The following is a 19,290-nucleotide window of genomic DNA, read 5'->3' as shown; positions in this document are numbered from 1 at the left end:
TAAACTGTACAAGCAGACTTCAGATATTGATCATGTTGTGGTTGATCAACTTAACTTAGCATCAGCAATCAATCATGTTCATTTCTTGTTTGCTTTAAACTTAATTCTAGATTTAAAAGTGATGCTCTTTTATATTTGTGTTGTTTTACATGTTTAATTGTTTATTGGGGTAAAAGGCAGTAAAAGTCATATGGGCAGATGGAGCCCCAGAAATGCTTGTCCTATATTAGTTTGCTTTGGAGACTTCTATTGGCGTGATATTGGCGTGTCTTCTGTTGTATTTATTAACGTGTGCACATTTGTGGTGTGGTGTTTGATTGATTTTTTCAGTGTGTCAGATTGAAGATTGTCCTTTTTCACTTGTTTGTTTGTTTTATTTCCTTTAATTCACCTCAACTGAAGCTCTTTGACAACAAACTTGTATTCACAGGTGCAAATCTGGCCTTGACCTGCATTCATTTTTATTCTTGTTTTGGTCAAAATAATGGAAACCAGTAACATAGTACTCAACATATCAGGACAGGATTTAACTTTTAACCTCGTTAACCATTGGATTTATCTTTTTAAATGTTGTTTTTTAGACTGCATTGGATTTAATTATTACAATTCTTGCATTGATAATAATTACAACAATGTTGCCTTCTTTTAAAATAATTGTGTGTGTTTTGGAGACGTATCAAAAGAGCACTGCATGCTTCTGCTCACTTTGAAGGCGTTTAGCATGACTTGTTTGAATGGATAAATATTTTGAAATCTTAATATGTTAAAGAATATTTCTACTTCTAACTACTTAAAACTTAAAAACCAAAGTGTTTTGTTACTTGTCTTTTTTTACAAGATGTGTGTCCTTGTTTTTCACATTTTAAAATAAAAAAAATGTGGTGTGAAGAAAAGAGTGGTTGTGGATTACTGTCTTTATTCTGCATCTATCAACATTTATTGTCTTTGACGATATAGAAAAGGTCCACCTTAAAAGAAATCAAAAGTTATAAGTAGAGATGGACCAAAAACAGTAGGACAGAACTGATCTCTGACAGTTAAAACAAAGGATTTAAGGTGGACTGAATGAATTAATGAATGAATGATAGAACATGTCTACATAGAGCATAAAGTCTAAGTAAACCTATGGATGGTTATTAGAATGTAAGGAATTTGCATTAATCAGTTTTTGGTTTTAAACACCAGGTATATTACACATCTTAAGAAATATGAGTTAATAGAGAATTAACCAAATATAGTAAAAAAATCTTTCCTAGCATACTTATCAAACTGTATATAAGGGTGCTTTCACTTTTAACTATTCTTAAAATGAGCGGTGATCTTTGTCCAGATCAACTGTAAAAAAAATATTTTTTAGATGTTCCAGACTTTCAGAAAAAATTACAGGATGTTTTCTATCATCACCCATTAAACAATAGAAGAAGAAAAAGAATAGTAAGAATAAGTATGGGTACAACAGATTACAGTGCTGGTGATTCTGTATCTACTGTAACTGTAGATTAACCCTTAAATGGAATCTGAGGGGAATCTGTTTCACTTAAAGGAAATTGAATTATGGCTGGAGTCATAAAATTAAATGTAAGTGAACATCTAAAACACAGACATGCAAACAAACCCAATGTTAAGATGGCAAAGTACTGCTTTTGTGGTAAAAGCTCAGTCCTAACTGATAAAATCTCTTCTGAACTGAACTGATTCGTTTGGTACCTGTCAGTGTTAGTGTATCGTCAAAGAGTCTATTACATGTATCTGAGACCCTACATTACCCAGAATGCTTCTAGCCACCTTCAAAGTGCTCTGGTGTGATGGTTAGATCTCAGAATTGCGAAGGCTGAAGCTGCGGCGAATGGGAGCTTTTGGAGGCCTGTTTCCTCGACGCAGTACTTCCATCTCCTTGTGGGCGGCCATTACTATGCAGCTGAGGAGGTTGTGTAAGAGGAGCAGAGAGAGAGAGTACAATTATATGTATTAAATGCATTATAATTAACTAAATGAATACATTGTCAAGTTTTACTGGATAAAACTTCTTAAATAATATCTAGAATTAACATTAAATATGTGGACTACAGTATTGAGACAAATATTGAGGATTAAAACTGATTAAGACAGTGGATAACACTACAGAACACATGTATAATAAGTAGATATTTTCAAAATAAAACAAATACATATTTATGCTATTTAGACAATAGTCAATATTCATTTTAACTGATGTTTTTCAGTGGTTATTCTTACTTTAGTGATGAGAGCTCTTTGATGAGGCCACAGACCAACTCTGTGGCATCTTCCTGGTGGACAAAGCCTTCCAGAGTTGTTTGGTCTTCCAGCTCCATGCTAAGATAGAGTCAAATAATTTAAAAAGTACATGCTGTCTTTTTTTTTATACCTGTACGCAGCAAGTGGACAGATGTTACCACAGGGGTTGGACAATGAAACTGAAACACCTGTCATTTTAGTGTGGGATTTTGGGTTTCATGGCTAAATTGGAGCAGCCTGGTGTTCAATCTTCATTAATTGCACATTATTGCACCAGTAAGAGCAGAGTGTGAAGGTTCAATTAGCAGAGTAAGAGCACAGTTCTGCTCTAACTATTGCAATGCACACAACATTATGGGAGACATACCAGAGTTCAAAAGAGGACAAATTGTTGGTGCACGTCTTGCTGGAGCATCTGTGACCAAGACAGCAAGTCTTTGTGATGCATCAAGAGCCACGGTATCCAGGGTAATGTCAGCATACCACCAAGAAGGACCGACCACATCCAACAGGATTAACTGTGGACGCTGTAAGAGGAAGCTGTCTGAAAGGGATGTTCGGGTGCTAACCCGGATTGCATCCAAAAAACATAAAACCACGGCTGATTAAATCACGACAGAATTCAATGTGCACCTCAACTCTCCTGATTCCACCAGAACTGTCCGTCACCACAATCAATTATTGTGCTCTAAAACCAGGTGTTTCAGTTTCGTTGTCCAACCCCTGTAGTTATTTCAAGCAAAAAGTTAAGACACGCTAATTAGATTAACATTTATGTCTTCCACAAATAGTCAAAGGAACCTGAGAAATTGAAAAAATACGCTGACATGTCATGGGGCAACAGTATGAAAATGAATCATGAATGCTGTAAAAGTTGTGAGGTGTTATCTTGTGAGTAAGGCTAAACACTGGGCAGAATGCTCTCACAGAACCGATACACAGTGTGACGTGTTTATCGTGAATGCTTCATAGAAGTAATGATTGTGACACATTTAATGCAGGAGACTCCACCCACATATCCCACAGTTATAGACACTTCCTCACCCTAACGTGATGCTGTTGAGCTGGGAGTCTGTCACAGAGCAAAGAGACGAGGGAATATTGTTGTGGTCCTGAGAAAACTCAGTAAAAGCCAGATTCAGGTTACGGTTGCAGATTGGTTGCAGCTTGGCAATAGCAGAGGTCACCGGAAGGTCCTGAAAGAATACAAGCAACCAGAGCAGAGTGAATGAATGACTAGTAACACCCAACACCATGTTTAACAGCACTAATATATCATACTAGTGAAAGAAAAAGTTTTGCATAATGCTCCATTTTAAAAAATCCAATTGAAATGCCCCCAAAAATAGGATTTTCTATATAGAAAGTTCAAAATCCAAGATGGCTGCCCTACATATCAACAGTAGTTGACACAGTAGTAGTATTATACAGATTATTATTACTTCTATCTATTAGTGTCTCAATTGTACAAACTTCTATCTGTGGAGATGTTTATATACTAAATGGATGTGCAAAATACTTTATCAACTGGTATCGTTAACAGTGCCAACCTGGAACATAAAAATTGGCACATATTTTTGTTGGATTTGCCATAAAACACTGGTAAAGAATGGTCAAAACAAAGAGCTCCAAAGTCTCAACAAAGTTATTAAATGGAAGGCAGCATAATGCAATGTTCTTATTTAGTATTAAGTGGAAATAATAGAAACTTATACACCAACTGTATGTCTAAATCATCGCACATTGATGATGGATCACTGATGTCTGTTGATTTCTGTTAAAAGCTGGTAAAAAAAATCTGTATTTTCAATATAGCAACATATTTTTTTCAGTGTTGTGCAGAACTAGCCCACGCCTATGTGTAATGGAGTACAGGAATATATTGTACAATAAAAAAAAACAAAAAAACTGATGAATTATGCAGAATTCCCCCTAAAATTAGCTCAAATTTTCCTACTACACTCACATTCGTTAACTCCTCTTGGTCAGTAGGTGGTGCTTTGTGCCCCATCAGCCCCTCTGTGCTGCTGCTTCGTTTTCCATCAGGGTCTGTAGATCTCACTTCTGCAGCTGTATTGGACATCTGAGTTAACTCCATGTGTTCAAATTGACTTCCTGTCTCACATAGTTCTGAAAACGCTGCCTCAGTGGAGGCAGTCAGCCCATAGTCTGAGTGCTCCATGCACATTCCAACTTCCAAGTTAGTCTGAATGTTTAGCTGAAGTCTTCTTGGGTTTCTGTCTAGCTCCATGTCACTGTCTTCCAAAGCTGTTAAAGCTTCTTGGACCTCCATACTGACTTTATAAGAATCTTCATGCACCTTATTAGCAATAGCAGTAGAACCATAGCTCTCTTCTTCAGTCACTTGAGATGGGTGCCCAATCAGTTCAAGAGAACCTACAAAAGCTTTGCTGGCAATAGCTGTAGAACCATAGCTATCCTCTTTAGCCAACAGGACAGATTGATCAGTTAGTTCTTTAAAACCCTCAGAAGCTTCTTTGGGAACAGTGTTAGAACCACAGATCTCATCTTTAACCACTTGGACAGAGTGCTGCGTTAATTCTTTTGAACCTTCAGAAGTTTCTTTGAGAACAGTGTTAGAATCACCAATCTCATCTTTAGCCAATTTAATGGAGTGCTTAGTCGATTCTCTAAATCTTCTAGAAACTTCATCAGTAATAGCAATACAACCATAGCTCTCATCTTCAACCCCTTGAGCTGGGTGCCCAGTCAATTCAAGAGAACCTACAAAAGCTTTGTTGGCAACAGCAGTAGAACCATAGTTCTCATCTTCAGCCACTAGAGCTGGGTGCCCAGTCCATTCTGTAGAACCTTCAGAAGCTTCTTTGGGAACAGTATTAGAACCACAGCTCTCATCTACATCCACTTGGACCGAATGCTCAATCGATTCTCTAGAACCCTCAGTAGCTTCTTTGGGAAGAGTGTTAGAACCACAGCTCTCATATTCAGCGAATTTGATGGAGTGCTTGGTCGATTCTCTAAATCTTCTAGAAACTTCATTAGTAATAGCAGTAGAACCATTGCTCTTCTCTTTAGCCATTTGAGGTGGATGCCCTGTCCATTTTTTAGAACCTTCAGAAGCTTCTTTGGGAACAGTGTTAGATCCATAGCTCTCATCTTCAGCCAATTGGACAGCATGCTCAGCTGATTCTCTAGAACTTTCAGAAGCTTCTTTGGTAACAGTGTTAGAACCACAGCTCTCATCTACATCCACTTGAACCAAATTCTCAGTCGATTCTCTAGAACCTTCAGAAGCTTCTTTTGGAATAGCACTAGAACCACAGCTCTCATTTTCAGCCACTTGAGCTGGGTGCCCAGTCCATTCTGTAGAACCTTGAGGAACTTCACTGGTAATGACAGTACGACCATAGCTCTCTTCCTCACCTACTTTAACAGTGCACCCTGCTGGTTCAAGGTAATCTTCAGAAGCTTTATTGGTAAAAGCAGCAGATACATAAATCTCCTTTTTGTCCACTTGAACTAAGTGATTAATCAGCCCCTTAGAACCTTCAGAAGCTTCATTGGTAACATTAGAACCACAGGTCTCTTCCTCAGCCACATGAAATGGGTTCTCTGTCTGTTTTGAAGAAACTTCAGAAACATAACTGGTGGTAGAAATCACTTCTTTGGTCATGTGGACTGAGTGCCCATTCAGTTCATCAGAGCTTTCACAAGCTTTGTTGGCAAGACCAAGACCAACAGCACTAAAGCTCTTTTTCTCAGCCACGTCAACCATGTGCTTACTCATTTCTGTAGAACCTTCAGTAAAACAAATGAAGCCACAGGTCAGTGCTTCAGTCATTTCGACTGGGTGTCCAGCTGGTTCTGTAGAACCTTCAGAAACTTCATTGGTAACAACAGTAGAACTATAGCTCACTTCTTCAGCCAGTTGAATTGGGAGCTCAGTTGATTCTGTAGATCCTTCACATACTTCATTGGTAACACCATTAGAACCACAGCTCTCCTCTTTAGCCAACTGATTTGGGTTCTCAATCTGTTCTCTAGAACACTCAGAAACATCACTGGTAATAGCTGTAGAAGCACAGTTCACTTCTTCAGTCATTTGAGGAGGGTGCCCAATAGTTTCCTTAGAATCTTCAGAAACTTCATTGGTACCAGCAGTAGAAGCATAGCTCTCCAATTCACTCAGTTCAACTGGGTGCTCAGTCCATTCTTTTGAACATTCACAGAATTTAATATAATAAATAGGACCATTGGTCACTTCCTCTGTCACTTGAACTGTGAGTTCAGTTGGTTTTCTAGAGCTTTCACAAAATTCAGTATCACTGGGAGAGCCATAGATCCCCCTATCAGCAACTGGGAGCTTATTCACTTCTACAGAACTTTCACAATCGTCGTTGGTAACTGCTGCAGAACCATAGTTCTTCTCATCTTCAGCAACTTCACCTGCATATTCAGTTGGATTTTTAGAACCTCCACAAACTTTATTAACACTGTTGGAGCAATTGATTACTGCTTCATCAACTGGGTGCTCAATTTGTTCTGTAGAGCCCTTGCAAACTGCAGTAACACTGGTAGACCCAAAGATCACTGCCTCATTAACTAGGTGTTCAATCGGTTCTCTTGAACCTTCACAAACTTCAGTAACAGTATCAGTGCCGTGGCTTACATCTTCAGCTTCTTGAGTCGAATCCTTGTTAGTTGTTTCAGTGGAGTCTTTGTGAATTTCTTGAGTAGAGGCATGATGTTGCTCTGCTTTTACCTTGGAGTCTTCAGTAGCATCATTAGTACCAATAGAACTGTAATTCATTTTCTCAGCTACATCAACTGGGGTACTTTTGGAACCATCAGAAACAACACCAGGAACAGAACTAGAGCCAGAAGTCACACTGGTAACACCAAGCAGGCCAAAAAACAGTTTTTCAGGAACTTCAACAAGGTGTTCATCTGTTTCCTTGGAGCCTTTGTTGGAATCTTCATCTGCGAGATCAGTACAGCCATAGTTTGCTTCTTCCCCAACTTGGTACTCTTCCTCGGGAAGTCCTGTTTCAGCCATACCACTATCCTCCGTATCATGACCAGTGGGGCCATATTGCATTTCTACATCATCAAGGCAATCAGCAATTATCTTTGAAGCCTTAGAAACCATATCCATACCATGGAATGTTCTACATTCTTTAAGGTCAGATTCCTCAATTTTCCAAGCAGTTTCTGATGGTAGATCTTGTATTTCCTGCTCAGTTGACGATGCTCCCTCTGTCATCATCTGCTGTAGGCTGCTGTGATTTTGTTCTAAAAACACTGATTCCGTGGTTCCTTCATTTTTCAAGAGGGGAGAACCATCATCAATACATTTCAGTACATCTCCACTTTCTTTACCAGTTGCTTCTGTACTTTCCGCCATCTTTGTTTCAGTGGGAGATTGCCTACACTGTTGTCCATCATTAACTAGCCTTCTCTTCCTGTCTCCTAGGCCACACATACCCATCCTTCTTCTCAATCTTTTCTTTGGTGGAGACTTTGGGCATTCTGGTTCTGGTTCTTCACAGGCCTTTGCTGGCACTGCTATGGCACCAGACATCTCTTCTATGTTCACAAGCATGTCATCTCCAGTCTCGTCCAAGGAACCTTTGCGAAGTTGAGGTGTCTGATGTTTAGGACCAGTGTCCTCTTCCATTCCTGCATCCTCAGGATGTTTGATGTTTAAATCAATCAGGTCTGAGTCAAGTTGTGGGCTGCATTGTGGTTGATGTTCTTCAGAGTTGCCCAAGGGTGCTGCAGACTGAATACTGGAAGCTACAGTGGCTGAAATCTTAAATGAAAATGGAAACACATTAGAAAAGAGTAAAGGTAATGCAGTATCCTACTGAATGCATGAACGGTTCTTAAAGACTTGAGACATGTCTGCACTAAAACCTACTTGCTTTGCATCTGTTGGCTGTATTTCTCCAGTTTCGGCAGATTCGCCAGCGTTTTCTCTGCTGTTCCGTCTGCTTATCCTGGCAAATCTCTTCATGGGAGGCTTGAACTCTGACAAAATAAACAGTATTCTCTACACAACACTATCAATACAATAAAACATGTCAGACAACTCTTTCACATTGGACTATGTTTAAAATGTTGACTTATGGTGCACGGTGCATAAAATATTAATAAAGGAAGCATTATTAGTGTTTACGTACTCCTTGGATAAAGCTAATGAAAATGGTCTAAATCTAAATATTAGCCAACCTGCAGTTTGTGCCTTCCTTTTCATTGTGGCTCCAACCAGCTGTAAGGACAGATAAAAACGGGGAATCAAAATTTAAGCAAACTATAAGAAGAAACTGAAGTATTAATGTAGAAAAATATTCTTTAGAAACATAGTTTTTTTATTTAATAAATTGTTCCTTTAATTGAACAAATAAAAAATAAAACACGGCAGCATCCGAGCTAATGAGGCAAAATATTTTTTTTCTATCATGTATTTAGTTTTACTCCATAGGGATGATTTGTGACATACAATAAGTTAAATAATAGTTATACAGGTTAAAAATAACAATGTTAAACAAATATTTTTTACATTTATTTATTTATAATTTTATTTATTTATTTACTGAACCTTGTTTGCATTTCAATTCAGGTCTAAAAGGGTTACCAATCAATCACCTTGACCCTGCTGTCAAACATATTACAGATCAAACTGACCCGAATGTACGTTTAAAAACACAGGAAAAATATAAAAATTTTAATCCTTAAAATTTTAAACTTAGCTGGGTTTTATTAGCATACTGATCATATTAATGAAAAAAATACTAATATCAACTATGTTGGTATTGCAATCTGTTCACTCAGTTTAATAATCTGTTCCGTCTGTTCAGAACAGTTTGTGCTGAAATGAATAAAAAAATATATATATTTTTTATTTTATTTAATGAAGTGTTCCCTCAGTTTAAAGGTGTAACTTTATTCAATTTAGATAGCTAACCACTAGCTAACTAGCTAGCTAGATGGATAGCTAGGGGTTTAACTCTATAAAAATTATGTATGTTTTAATATCTTTGTAAAATTGTAATCTAAAGCTCACATTTTCAGTCAGAAATGTAGCTTATACCTCTTTTATTATACAAAATCTGATCATATAAGCATTTAAACTCATAAGCTAGCACATGCTACTAGCTTAGCTTAGCATTAGCTAAGCTACCTAGGTTAGCTTAGCTAAGTAGGTAGATAGCTAGCACGTTTTTTTTACTTCCACTTACCTTCTTTAGTATTTTAAGAGCTAAATCAGAACAAAACTAGACTAATAGTTCAGCAGTTTCTTAACTTTAAGATACAGTTCCCATATAAACACTTAATTACATTTTTCTAGGAGTTCAAAGATCTGTGGACAAATTTAACAGCAAATTAAGGCAAGACCACCTTCACATCCCATCAGGCACCAGGCATTAAAATATACTTATATAATCCTCTGTAACTGTAAATACTCTGAATAAATACACTATTTATTTTCATAAGCATTTTTTTGTTCATATTAGGACGGGAACATTTTAATATATTAAATTAAATTTAGGACAGAAAAGGAAATACCTTATTTTAGGCACAAGCAAACCTACACCTTCATTGTTTACATAGATTTTTTTTCAATGCTAATATTCAAATAAATTTATAAAGACCTCTATAAATTTTCAAAACTGTTGCAAAATACTGTTTTCATAATATGAATATTTATTTTGTATTTTTGTTTAAACTATTAAGGGGAAATTGTAAACCAACTAAGAATTGATTTATTTAAATTGGAGAAAAAATGGGCAAGACTTATTAGTTACCACACATTTATTTTTTATTTATTTATGTTAATATTCGAATACATTTAAAGTTCTATTTAATTTCCAAAACTGTTGCAAAATAAATCATAATAATATTTTTGTTTGTTTGTTTTGTTAAAATTGCTCAAAAGAAATTGTAAACCACCTTTTGTCACTTTAGCCACCAAAACCTACCCTTTGAAATTATTATTTTTTTAATTATATAGTTTTATACGTTAAAACTCTCTTATTTAATTCGTTGTAAACTAAACTAAATAAAAGTATTGTTTTATTTAAATTAGGAAGAAAGGGGCAAGACCTCTTTCACATTAGGTACCAAACATTTATTTTTTCAATGTTAATATTATAAATCAATCAATCAATCAATCAAATGAAAATATATTATTTGTTTTCCAAAACTGTTAAAGTATATATTTTATACAAGTATTATACGTTTTTTGGTGTTAATATTCAAATAAATTAAAAACGATCTTATGTATTTTTTATATAACGTTATACAAATTCACTAGTTTCATTTCCAAACCAGCAAAAAAATAAATAAAATAAATAAATACTACGCTACTTTTTAGCACTGTTTTCTTTAAAGCCGACTATTGTCGTAAAGTACTTTGGTTGCCAATGGAAACGAGGCGAAAAGCAGGAAGTGGTAGCAGCAGCAGTGACAGCACGGTTTAAGGATAGCAGTGGGAGAAAAACATTGGAGAAAAGTGGAGAAATTACACAGTTTAACAGCTTTAAACCGGCCAGAAACACATGCTGAAGGTAAGCAATCACAGAATCCAGCGGGTTCTGCCGTGTCTCGCTGTGTTTAATGTAAATATTCGCTCATTTTAGCTCGTTAGCTTCATGCTAACTGTAGCAGTGAACGCTAGCTAGCACTCACTCAGGCTGGACCTGAACCTGGACCTGCAGATCTGCGTGTTTATTTCAGAGCTGTGGGGTTTCTGTACTGGGGAAGGCTGATGATTATAGTGGCCACGCTGTAGTGTTGCTGTTGGTGAAGCTTTAGTTTCTGTATTAAATCGGAATTAAATCATACTGTGTCTTTAAATACCAGAGGATCAGTAAAGGTGAGGTTCTGGTTCTGTTTTTATTAATAGTTAGGTTTTGTAGATCTGTAAACCACCTGCACTCTACAGTTTTATGATATGGCTTTGTCCTGCTCTAACACACCTGTGTCCATATTCTTAAACCTTCTGTAACCAGGTAAAAGTGCTGATCTAGGATCAGATTCTTGGCATACTGACAGAGATAGACCCAGATAACCACACCCACTTTGAGAAGCTCGCTGAATATGAATACTGCAGGTATGACTTTTAGCTGGAACACCAATAAACAGTCTCTTTTAAGGTGGACTGCAGAGCTGCAGGTGAGGAACTGAGGGTGATATCCTTGCTAAACCTGGTAGGTGAGTTGAAAGCAGGTGTGCTTAAGCAGAAACTATGGACACACAAATCGATTTTGACGTCTAGATATTTAAAACCGATACATGCTGACATATATGTATTGTATGGCAGAAAAGGATCAAAACCTGAAGGGGGTATATTATATAAAACTGACTTTTTTGCGTCCTTTTGTATTTCCGTTTGGGTCTTGACCACCCCTATAAACACTCCAAGCTCAAATAAATTTATCCATCCTCTTTCTGTGAATCAACTGTAAGAGTTTGGTCTCAGAAATTATTTGAATTTATGAGCCGCTTGTATATTCCTCTCGTATTGTGATGTCCCACCCAGCCCAGCCCACCCCACCCCACCCACCCACCCCACTAGATTTTGGTTGAGAACGTCTGACAGTCTCGGCAGGATTAGCCAGTAGACTTTGTCTGAGGGTGGGATCTGTACCTACAATTTATTTGCATAAAAGGCGACTGGGACCTTAAACGGCTCATTCTGAAAAGGACTGAAACTGGCAAGAATAGAGCTGATGAGATCTCTTTATGCAAAGAACTTGTTTTGTATAGGGAATTCACAGTATTACAGCAGTAACGGGATAGAAAGTTACATAAAAGAAGAAAGAAGTAACAAACTAAGTATTTGGATATAAACTGCATTGATAAGTTTCCCTGCCTAGATTAAGACTAGATTTAGACTACAGATATTTTTTCCCATTGAAAGGAAAACATATGTCTAGTCCCTGTCTGTGAAACAATCCTATAAATAATATAGGACAAAAATAACATTGATTAAATAATAATAAATAATAATAATAAAAAATAAATGGTATTATATAAAATACATTACTGTATTAAACTTATTGTAAGGTCTTGTCAAATAATGTCCAAACAATCTTGATCATATGATTTTAAAGCTCATAAGGAGTGAAAATGAATCATTTGAGTATGACTGTGTTCTTATCATATTAGTTAATTTCAGCTCCTCTCCCATACTCTCTACCTACTTTATTCAGCTAGGATGAACCCACATGCATAGCTGGGATTGTTGACCTCTCCAGACAACTAGGAGCATGTCTGTTCATTCATTCATGCATTGAGCGTTTAAGCAGAGAGCTGTAAGAGATTTTCAAGTAATTGTGAGTTTAATATGATTTGTTATTCACTCTGCTTGTCTAGGTTTTATTTTCTGGTGTTTTAAAACATAATCTGATTTTTTTGCTTTTTGTTACAGTTTTGAGACTCCAGCAATAATGAGCCGTAGTCGGAACCCTCCACAGAAAGGCCAAGGAGCAGCCCGGGCCAAACAGGTAACAGATGAACGAGCTGGGGTGTGGGGTGGCAAAAATTAAAGTAAAAAATAAAGGATTTATTTAAGGAGCTTTATACTAATTCCTTACAATGTTTTTCTTTTTCTTTTACCACTTAATCATCCATCCATCCATTCATTCATTTTAGATGGGACTGCTTCTAGATCTTTCTCCAGATGGTGGGCTGGATGACTCTGGAGGAAATGATGAGGAGTTGGAGGCGGAGCTTCTTGCTTTGATTGGCGGAGGAGTTGGAGGTGGTAGAACACCCGGCAAGAAAGATGGAAAAGGTAAAGACAGCGTGAAGCTGTTTTTTTTATTTCCTCATTTACCTTCAGGTTTTTTAGAAGATCTTTAGAGTAGTGATGTAGAGATGTATGTTAGGAATAAAGCTAACGTCCTTCAACGTCCTTTTTTACCCAATTTTACCCGAATTACCATAAATATCTTTTTTATCTTTTTGTCGTAAAATAGTGTGTGTGATGTAAATGTGTTGTTAAATCAGGATTGTCTTTTTTTCCCTAAATTTCTACTACTAATACTACAAATTTAATACAAGTATTCTAATACCTATAAAGCATACACATTTCAGATTTAGAATATGTATAAATTACATTTAGAGCCACACATACTGTGAGATCAAAAAGACATTATAACATCTTATAAATCTTATAAGATGTTATAAAATCTTATAAATCTTATAACAAATAACAAATATAATAAAGATATAAAGGTTAAAAGTGGTTTAAAAATGAATTGTGGGTATTTTTGTTTTGCTAAATTGCAAAAACTTCAGGAACAAAATGTAATAATGTAAATATATGTATGGGGCATTTAATGATAAAAGTTAGAGAGATGTGATAGAGCAGAGATGAAACTATTGATGAAAATAACTTCACTTTTCACTTCTCTCTTTGTACATCTGCATCTCTTTCTCTCTCTCTTTCTCTCTCTCTCTCTCTCTCTCTCTCTCTCTCTCTCTCTCTCTCTCTCTCTCAATAGCTCCAGTCCCAATGGGGGACATTGAGCGCATGGCTGCTCTGTGTATGAAGGACCTGGACGATGAAGATGATGAGGATGGTGATCTGGAGGACGATTCTGATCTTCTGGTAATGTGGAAAACATTGGATCTCTTCTCATGTTAAAAAAAGAGTATACAGAAAAAAAGTATTGGGGCAGCTATAAATGTATATAAACTCCCCAACTCATCTTATAAGTATTGGATGGAGCACCAGGATTCCAGAGAACCCAGTTCCACTGGTCCAGTGCTGGAGGCTTTATGGGTTTGTTAGAAGGGGTTTTCTACAAAATCTTTGGACATATACAGTATCAGTATCAACTTTTAATTCTGTGCTTTTTCATTTTTTCTTTGCATTTCTGCATTGCAAATTAATACTAAACTCATTCAAACTATATAATAAAGACTATAAAGACAATCATATTGAATTATTTAGTAAATATGATCAAAGTGTTACACAAACCAGAATATGCTTTATATTTAAAATTCTTCAAAGTAGCACCTCTTGCTTAGATTAAACAGTTTTGCACATCTTTGCTGTAAAGCTGCCCATAAAGTCAGCTTTATGAGGTAGTCACCTGGAATTCAGGCTTTCAGTTAACAGCTGTGTTGAACTCATCAAGAGTTAATTACTTGAATTTCTTGTCTCTTAATAAAGTGTTTGAGAGCATCAGTTAAAGTAAAGTAGTGAAGAGGTAGAGTTACAGGTATACAGTGAATATTTAAATAAAGTTATAATCTGTGTTATAAGAAGCAAGAGCTACTCAATTAAATAAAGAAAAAAAATACTTTAAGACATTTTTATGAATGGTCTCAAAGACCATTAAAAACTTCATGATGGAACTGGCTCTCATCAGTTGTACAGCATAAGTTCATCAGAGTTACCAGCCTCAGCAACTGCTAAAAGTTAACAGCTCCCCAGATAAGAGCATCTAAATGCTTCTTTACAGAGTATTTTTTTTAACACTTTTAAGTTACTACATGATTCCTTATGTGTTCCTTCATAGTCTGATAGATCACTTCACCATTCATTTACTATGGAAAAAGAAGAAAACTGGATAAGAAGTTGTGTCCATCCTCTTGGCTGGTACTGTAGTTTATCTAGACTGATACTGTATTGTTAAACTAAAGATAAATTAGATAATCATGCAATTAAAAACCCAATTCTGCTGACCACACAGAAACAAGCGGGTCATCAGCTGTGCCAGCAGAGCAAAACATCACTGACTGAGCATAAACTGACACTGTGATGTCAGCGCTTTTCAGAAGTGTACAGTGTTCAATCCGCCCACATGAAAACACTGGGAGCTCTGTTTTCAGAGCTCTGACCTGCTGCTGCTTTAGTGTGGATGGGAATCTACAAGATGCTCCACATGTAGACATGGCTTCAGATTTGGGCTTCATGGATGATCTGAGTGACTGGTTTGTTGTTCGTGGGCTTTATACTGTCATTATGAATTAATAATTTAATTATGTTAGATTGTGGTATTGTGGAAACTTGTATTTAACTTGTTCTTTTTTATTGTTTCTGTGTAATTCAGGCCGAGCTGAATGAGGTGTTGGAGGACGATGATGAACCAGTCGCTAAACCAGTGCCTGCTCCCACACCTGCCCAGCGCTCTAACCTGCCATCTAAATCCACCCCAACTACCCCGAGTGGGGCGGGAGGGCTGGAGTCCCAGCTACAGGAGCGCATTGAAATGTACCAGACTGCCATAACCAACGCCAACGCAGCAGGAGAGACCAGCAAGGCTCGCCGATACGATCGAGGCCTGAAGGTAGACCAGAGGGAATTTATTTAGAGATAGTTGATGGGGGTTTGTACTTCAGAAAGTTCTCTCAAGGTTGGCAGCCAGGTCTGCATGAGATCATGATACTGATCACTGATTCTGTGATAATTGATATTGGGGATGGGCAATATTATATCGTATACAATATATCGTGACACAGAAATATCATGATGTTAAAAATCCATATCGTGATAATAGGGCTGTTCTGTCTTAAAAGTAGTCTATTATTTACTGTGAAGTTTTAAGTGTATTTATTGTATAATTGTTTTAGTTAGCAGTTTATATCGTCGCTGTCCTATGAAAAACACTTATCTCCATTTTTGTTAATTTTTTTGTTTACTACTAATTATAATTTGAACAGACAAACTGTCCCTTACACTGTGCCAAAATTTCTTAATGCATAGACCAATAGAAACTCTTCAAAATGATCTGAAATAAACTCTTTTTACATTGACTTCCACTGAAAGTTTACAAGGTTTTTTCTGTTTTGGAGATAAGTGTTTTTCATTGGACAGCGGCGATATGCATGCACTAATATTCTGCAATATTATTTGCTGCATTATATTATTTTATGCTATATTATTTATTTTGCCACATTATGATTATACTTGTGAGGGAGATCTCACTAGGAGGGCTAGTACGTTTTGGATAAGCAGCAAACACTCCCGTATGTCGGTCAGGACATAGAAGACAGAGAGGCATAGGATGGTTTAGGTGGCTTTATGGATTTGGCAATTAGCAGTAGTATTACTTTGAGTCTGCAATAACAGAGAAAATACATAACAATATATATTATATATTACAATAAGAGCAATTACAACACAATTGTACAAGTAGAACAAACACTATAATTTCACTGCATAGCATTCCTATACACTGCATGCTCTAAACAAAATAATAGGGAGTTAGCACCACCTTATGGGCAAAGAAGATAAAGGCAATGACTCTGCAATTTAACTGACTCCGGAAATTTCCACATACAACACTGTTAACCAGCTCAACTACACCATAAATAATTCAGTATGCAACACAGTATCACAAATATTAAGGAATAACATTAAACATACACATATATGCAGGTAACTATACAAATATACTACTTAACTTTAATCCTATGAGCTGTAAAAATAGTAGCTAACTAACTAACAGGAATTAAACTAGTAGCTGATAAAGGAAAAAGTCCAGCTTACTTTGTGTCACAGACTCAAACTGCAAATCACCAAAGTCCACACTCAAACAACTCAGGAACTGTAAGGCTTCTTAGGAGGAATGGAGGAACATGTCTGCCTAGTTCCTTTCTCCACTGCACATTGTTGCATGACCTACTTTCAGCCAACGCCCTGATTGGCTGAAGGGCTTAATTACTGGACCAATCAGAAGACTCATCAAATGATGGGGTGATTCAGGACCTTTTATACAATACTGTTATACTATTATACTATATTCCTGAAATTAATAAATTATTTTTGTTTTCCTATATCGCCAAGTTTATCGTTATCGCAAAAATACCCAGAAATATCGTGATATTATTTTAGAGCAATATCGGCCACCCCTACTCGATATATATCGCATGGCAATTATCTACAATTCGCTATTTCACAGCATCTGTGTAACTTAAGACGAAAAAAAAAATACTCTTAAATAGGCAAATTAGGACAGCAACTAATGATTATTTTGCTAGTCGAATAATCTGACGATTATTTTTCCGATTGTTCGATTAGTCAACGACTTGTCAAGATTATTTCAGCTATGCCCTCCATCTCTGCTTGCTGTGGTTATAGTAGCTGCTGTACTAATGCAGTGTTTCTCAGTCCTGGTGCTCTGGATTTTAATTACTCCCCTTTTCTCAAGACACTGATTGAACTAATTAATCTGTTAATTAACAAGCCCTTTCAGTAGGCTTGTCACTGGGTGAGTTAAAGTGGGAAACCCCTTTAAAATATGCATGACAGCATGCGTGCCTTTAGTACCCAAACACTGAGAAACACTGAACTAAAGAGTGACAAAGTCCTGATCTGATCCCTGTTGTATGTTTTCATGGATCAAGTATTGGCTGTTTATGCCTGATCTAGTTTCCGATCCTTTGTTTTCACCGCTGTGTTCTCTATAGAGTGCTCTATATAGTGTACTAGATACCCGTAGAAAAGACTATATTCCAAGGCTGCAGCAGTTAAAAGTTTAAAGTCTGCAGTGGGAATGTTTTTACCATATTTGCCCATGTTTCAAAGTCAAAGTCAAAGTCAAAGTGGTTTTTATTGTCATTTCAGCTATATACAGAGTACACAGTGAAACGAAACAACGTTCCTCCAAGGACCATGGTGCACATAAACACAGTGTAGACAGAACAATAGTGCAACAGTACAAAAGTGCAGACAGACAATACAACACAATTCCAACACAAAGTGGGAAAAGTAAAATTCAGCAACCTAGCTGGTGCTGGTAACTGGTTAACTTTAGGGCTTAATCATGTTCAGAAATGGTGGAGATGGTGCAGAAATGAATTATTACTGTTCATTCCTTAATTCCTCTGTGATGGGGAGCTGAAATTAGCTTTGATTAGTCAGCTATATTATTTTATTTATCTGTTCCGCCTTAAATGCTGCAGCTCCTGCTCTCAATTGCACCATTTAAGGTGTTATGGGAAAGTTAGCTAGCTACTAGCGATCTTCATTATGCTTGTTATAAATAATTTAGCCATGAAACATTAAAACTACACATTAAACACACATTAATAATGCTAATCATCACTTTCATCAAGGAAAATACTTTTTATTTTTTACTTACCAGTGATTCTCATACCCCTCAGTTTGAAGTGAGTGGTAGGGCCAAGGAGTGAAATGGGATTGGGCCAAAGTGAAGAGTACCTACAGTGTAATTGTTTAAACATGCAATCAGCATCATGCTAACTGGTGTACACAAGCTTCTAATACTTTTTAACCGCACTTACCCCCAGTACGTATCTCCAGTAGAAAGCTGAACATTCAGACACCCAACATTTATGGTTATGGAGTTTAGAGCATGAGAAACTAATGAGCAAAGGTTTATTAGTGTGATTGCAGTAATGCAATCACAGTATTGTTCTTCTTAAGTCTTATTCTTCTTCTTCTTCTTCTTCTTATTATTATTATTATTATTCCACCTGTTTTTTGTCCGGTTAACTAGTGCCGCAGTTTTCGAAATATCGACTTCGTCCAAAAGAGAAAACGTGCGTCCTTATCGGGAATGGTGGGCTTGTATACAGCTTTCCGATCGGACTTACGTTTTTCGTAAAAACTTCGTAAGTACGCGTTTTTTTGACCATTGAAAATGAATGGGCAGAACTTTGCACGCCCGTGGACGTCGCAATTTTTGAAATACGAAGATGAAACCAATTGAGGACCTGTAGAACTTATTGAGCTCTTTCCGAAAATATGCGTTACGAAAAGTTACGACGTACGGATTTCGTACGAATGTCGTACGAAGTGGCCCCATAGGAATGAATGGGGCCAATCGGAGGACGGCAGCTAGATCGAAGGACAGGTAGCTAGAACTCCAGTACTGTGAGTGTATGGAGCAGCTATGGGATAAAACAGCATTAGGTCAAAAGTTTGGACACCCCGGCCCCCCCCAGTACTGTGTGTAATGGAGCCATGGGTCAAAAGTTTGGACACCCCGGCCCCCCAGTACTGTGTGTAATGGAGCCACGGGTCAAAAGTTTGGACACCCCCGAACGGCCAGAGCAACCTAGCGTGCA

The 19,290-nt window shown here is 37.0% G+C and overlaps 2 protein-coding genes across 7 annotated transcripts in view; one reads left to right on the top strand and one right to left on the bottom strand.

The window, feature by feature from the left end:
* Positions 1 to 1,195: 1,195 nt before the first annotated feature.
* Positions 1,196 to 9,879, bottom strand: si:ch211-286b5.2 (uncharacterized). 2 transcript variants are annotated; one of them, XM_049469609.1, is made up of 7 exons: positions 9,808 to 9,879; positions 8,470 to 8,509; positions 8,159 to 8,268; positions 4,223 to 8,050; positions 3,301 to 3,452; positions 2,236 to 2,334; positions 1,196 to 1,918 (listed from the first exon to the last, which is right to left on the bottom strand). In XM_049469609.1, exons 2-7 carry the CDS (start codon positions 8,492 to 8,494, stop codon positions 1,810 to 1,812), a joined length of 4,323 nt encoding a protein of 1,440 aa, XP_049325566.1. In that variant the 5' UTR covers positions 8,495 to 8,509; positions 9,808 to 9,879; the 3' UTR covers positions 1,196 to 1,809. The 2 variants fall into 2 exon arrangements, with proteins under 2 accessions (XP_049325566.1, XP_049325564.1); XM_049469607.1 differs by lacking the exon at positions 9,808 to 9,879 and adding an exon at positions 9,480 to 9,674.
* Positions 9,880 to 10,604: 725 nt separating this feature from the next.
* Positions 10,605 to 19,290, top strand: part of cc2d1a (coiled-coil and C2 domain containing 1A) — a 31,653-nt gene continuing 22,967 nt past the window's right edge. Inside the window, exons 1-6 of one of the 5 annotated variants that reach the window (XM_022674474.2) lie at positions 10,605 to 10,808; positions 11,253 to 11,353; positions 12,674 to 12,749; positions 12,898 to 13,039; positions 13,752 to 13,858; positions 15,309 to 15,545. In XM_022674474.2, the coding sequence (XP_022530195.2) occupies positions 12,693 to 12,749; positions 12,898 to 13,039; positions 13,752 to 13,858; positions 15,309 to 15,545 (543 nt within the window). In that variant the 5' untranslated portion in view covers positions 10,605 to 10,808; positions 11,253 to 11,353; positions 12,674 to 12,692. Of the gene's footprint in view, positions 10,809 to 11,252; positions 11,354 to 12,673; positions 12,750 to 12,897; positions 13,040 to 13,751; positions 13,859 to 14,382; positions 15,197 to 15,308; positions 15,546 to 19,290 lie in introns of those variants that run through there. The other 4 variants (XM_022674477.2, XM_022674473.2, XM_049469610.1 and 1 more) reach the window with 4 other exon arrangements.

Source organism: Astyanax mexicanus, chromosome 21, assembly GCF_023375975.1.
Source record: "Astyanax mexicanus isolate ESR-SI-001 chromosome 21, AstMex3_surface, whole genome shotgun sequence".
Taxonomy (NCBI): Eukaryota; Metazoa; Chordata; class Actinopteri; order Characiformes; family Acestrorhamphidae; genus Astyanax; species Astyanax mexicanus.
This window is presented reverse-complemented; position numbering and strand designations above follow the sequence as displayed.

What these genes read in the sequence shown, in the direction of transcription:
- si:ch211-286b5.2 (XM_049469609.1), bottom strand. Translation starts at nt 8,494, where the DNA reads ATGAAAAGGAAGGCACAAACTGCAG. An exon ending in AAGGAAGGCACAAACTGCAG is followed by an intron (nt 8,269 to 8,469) that starts GTTGGCTAATAT and finishes TTATTTTGTCAG; the next exon opens with AGTTCAAGCCTCCCATGAAG. An exon ending in AAAGAGCTCTCATCACTAAA is followed by an intron (nt 1,919 to 2,235) that starts GTAAGAATAACC and finishes CAACCTCCTCAG; the next exon opens with CTGCATAGTAATGGCCGCCC.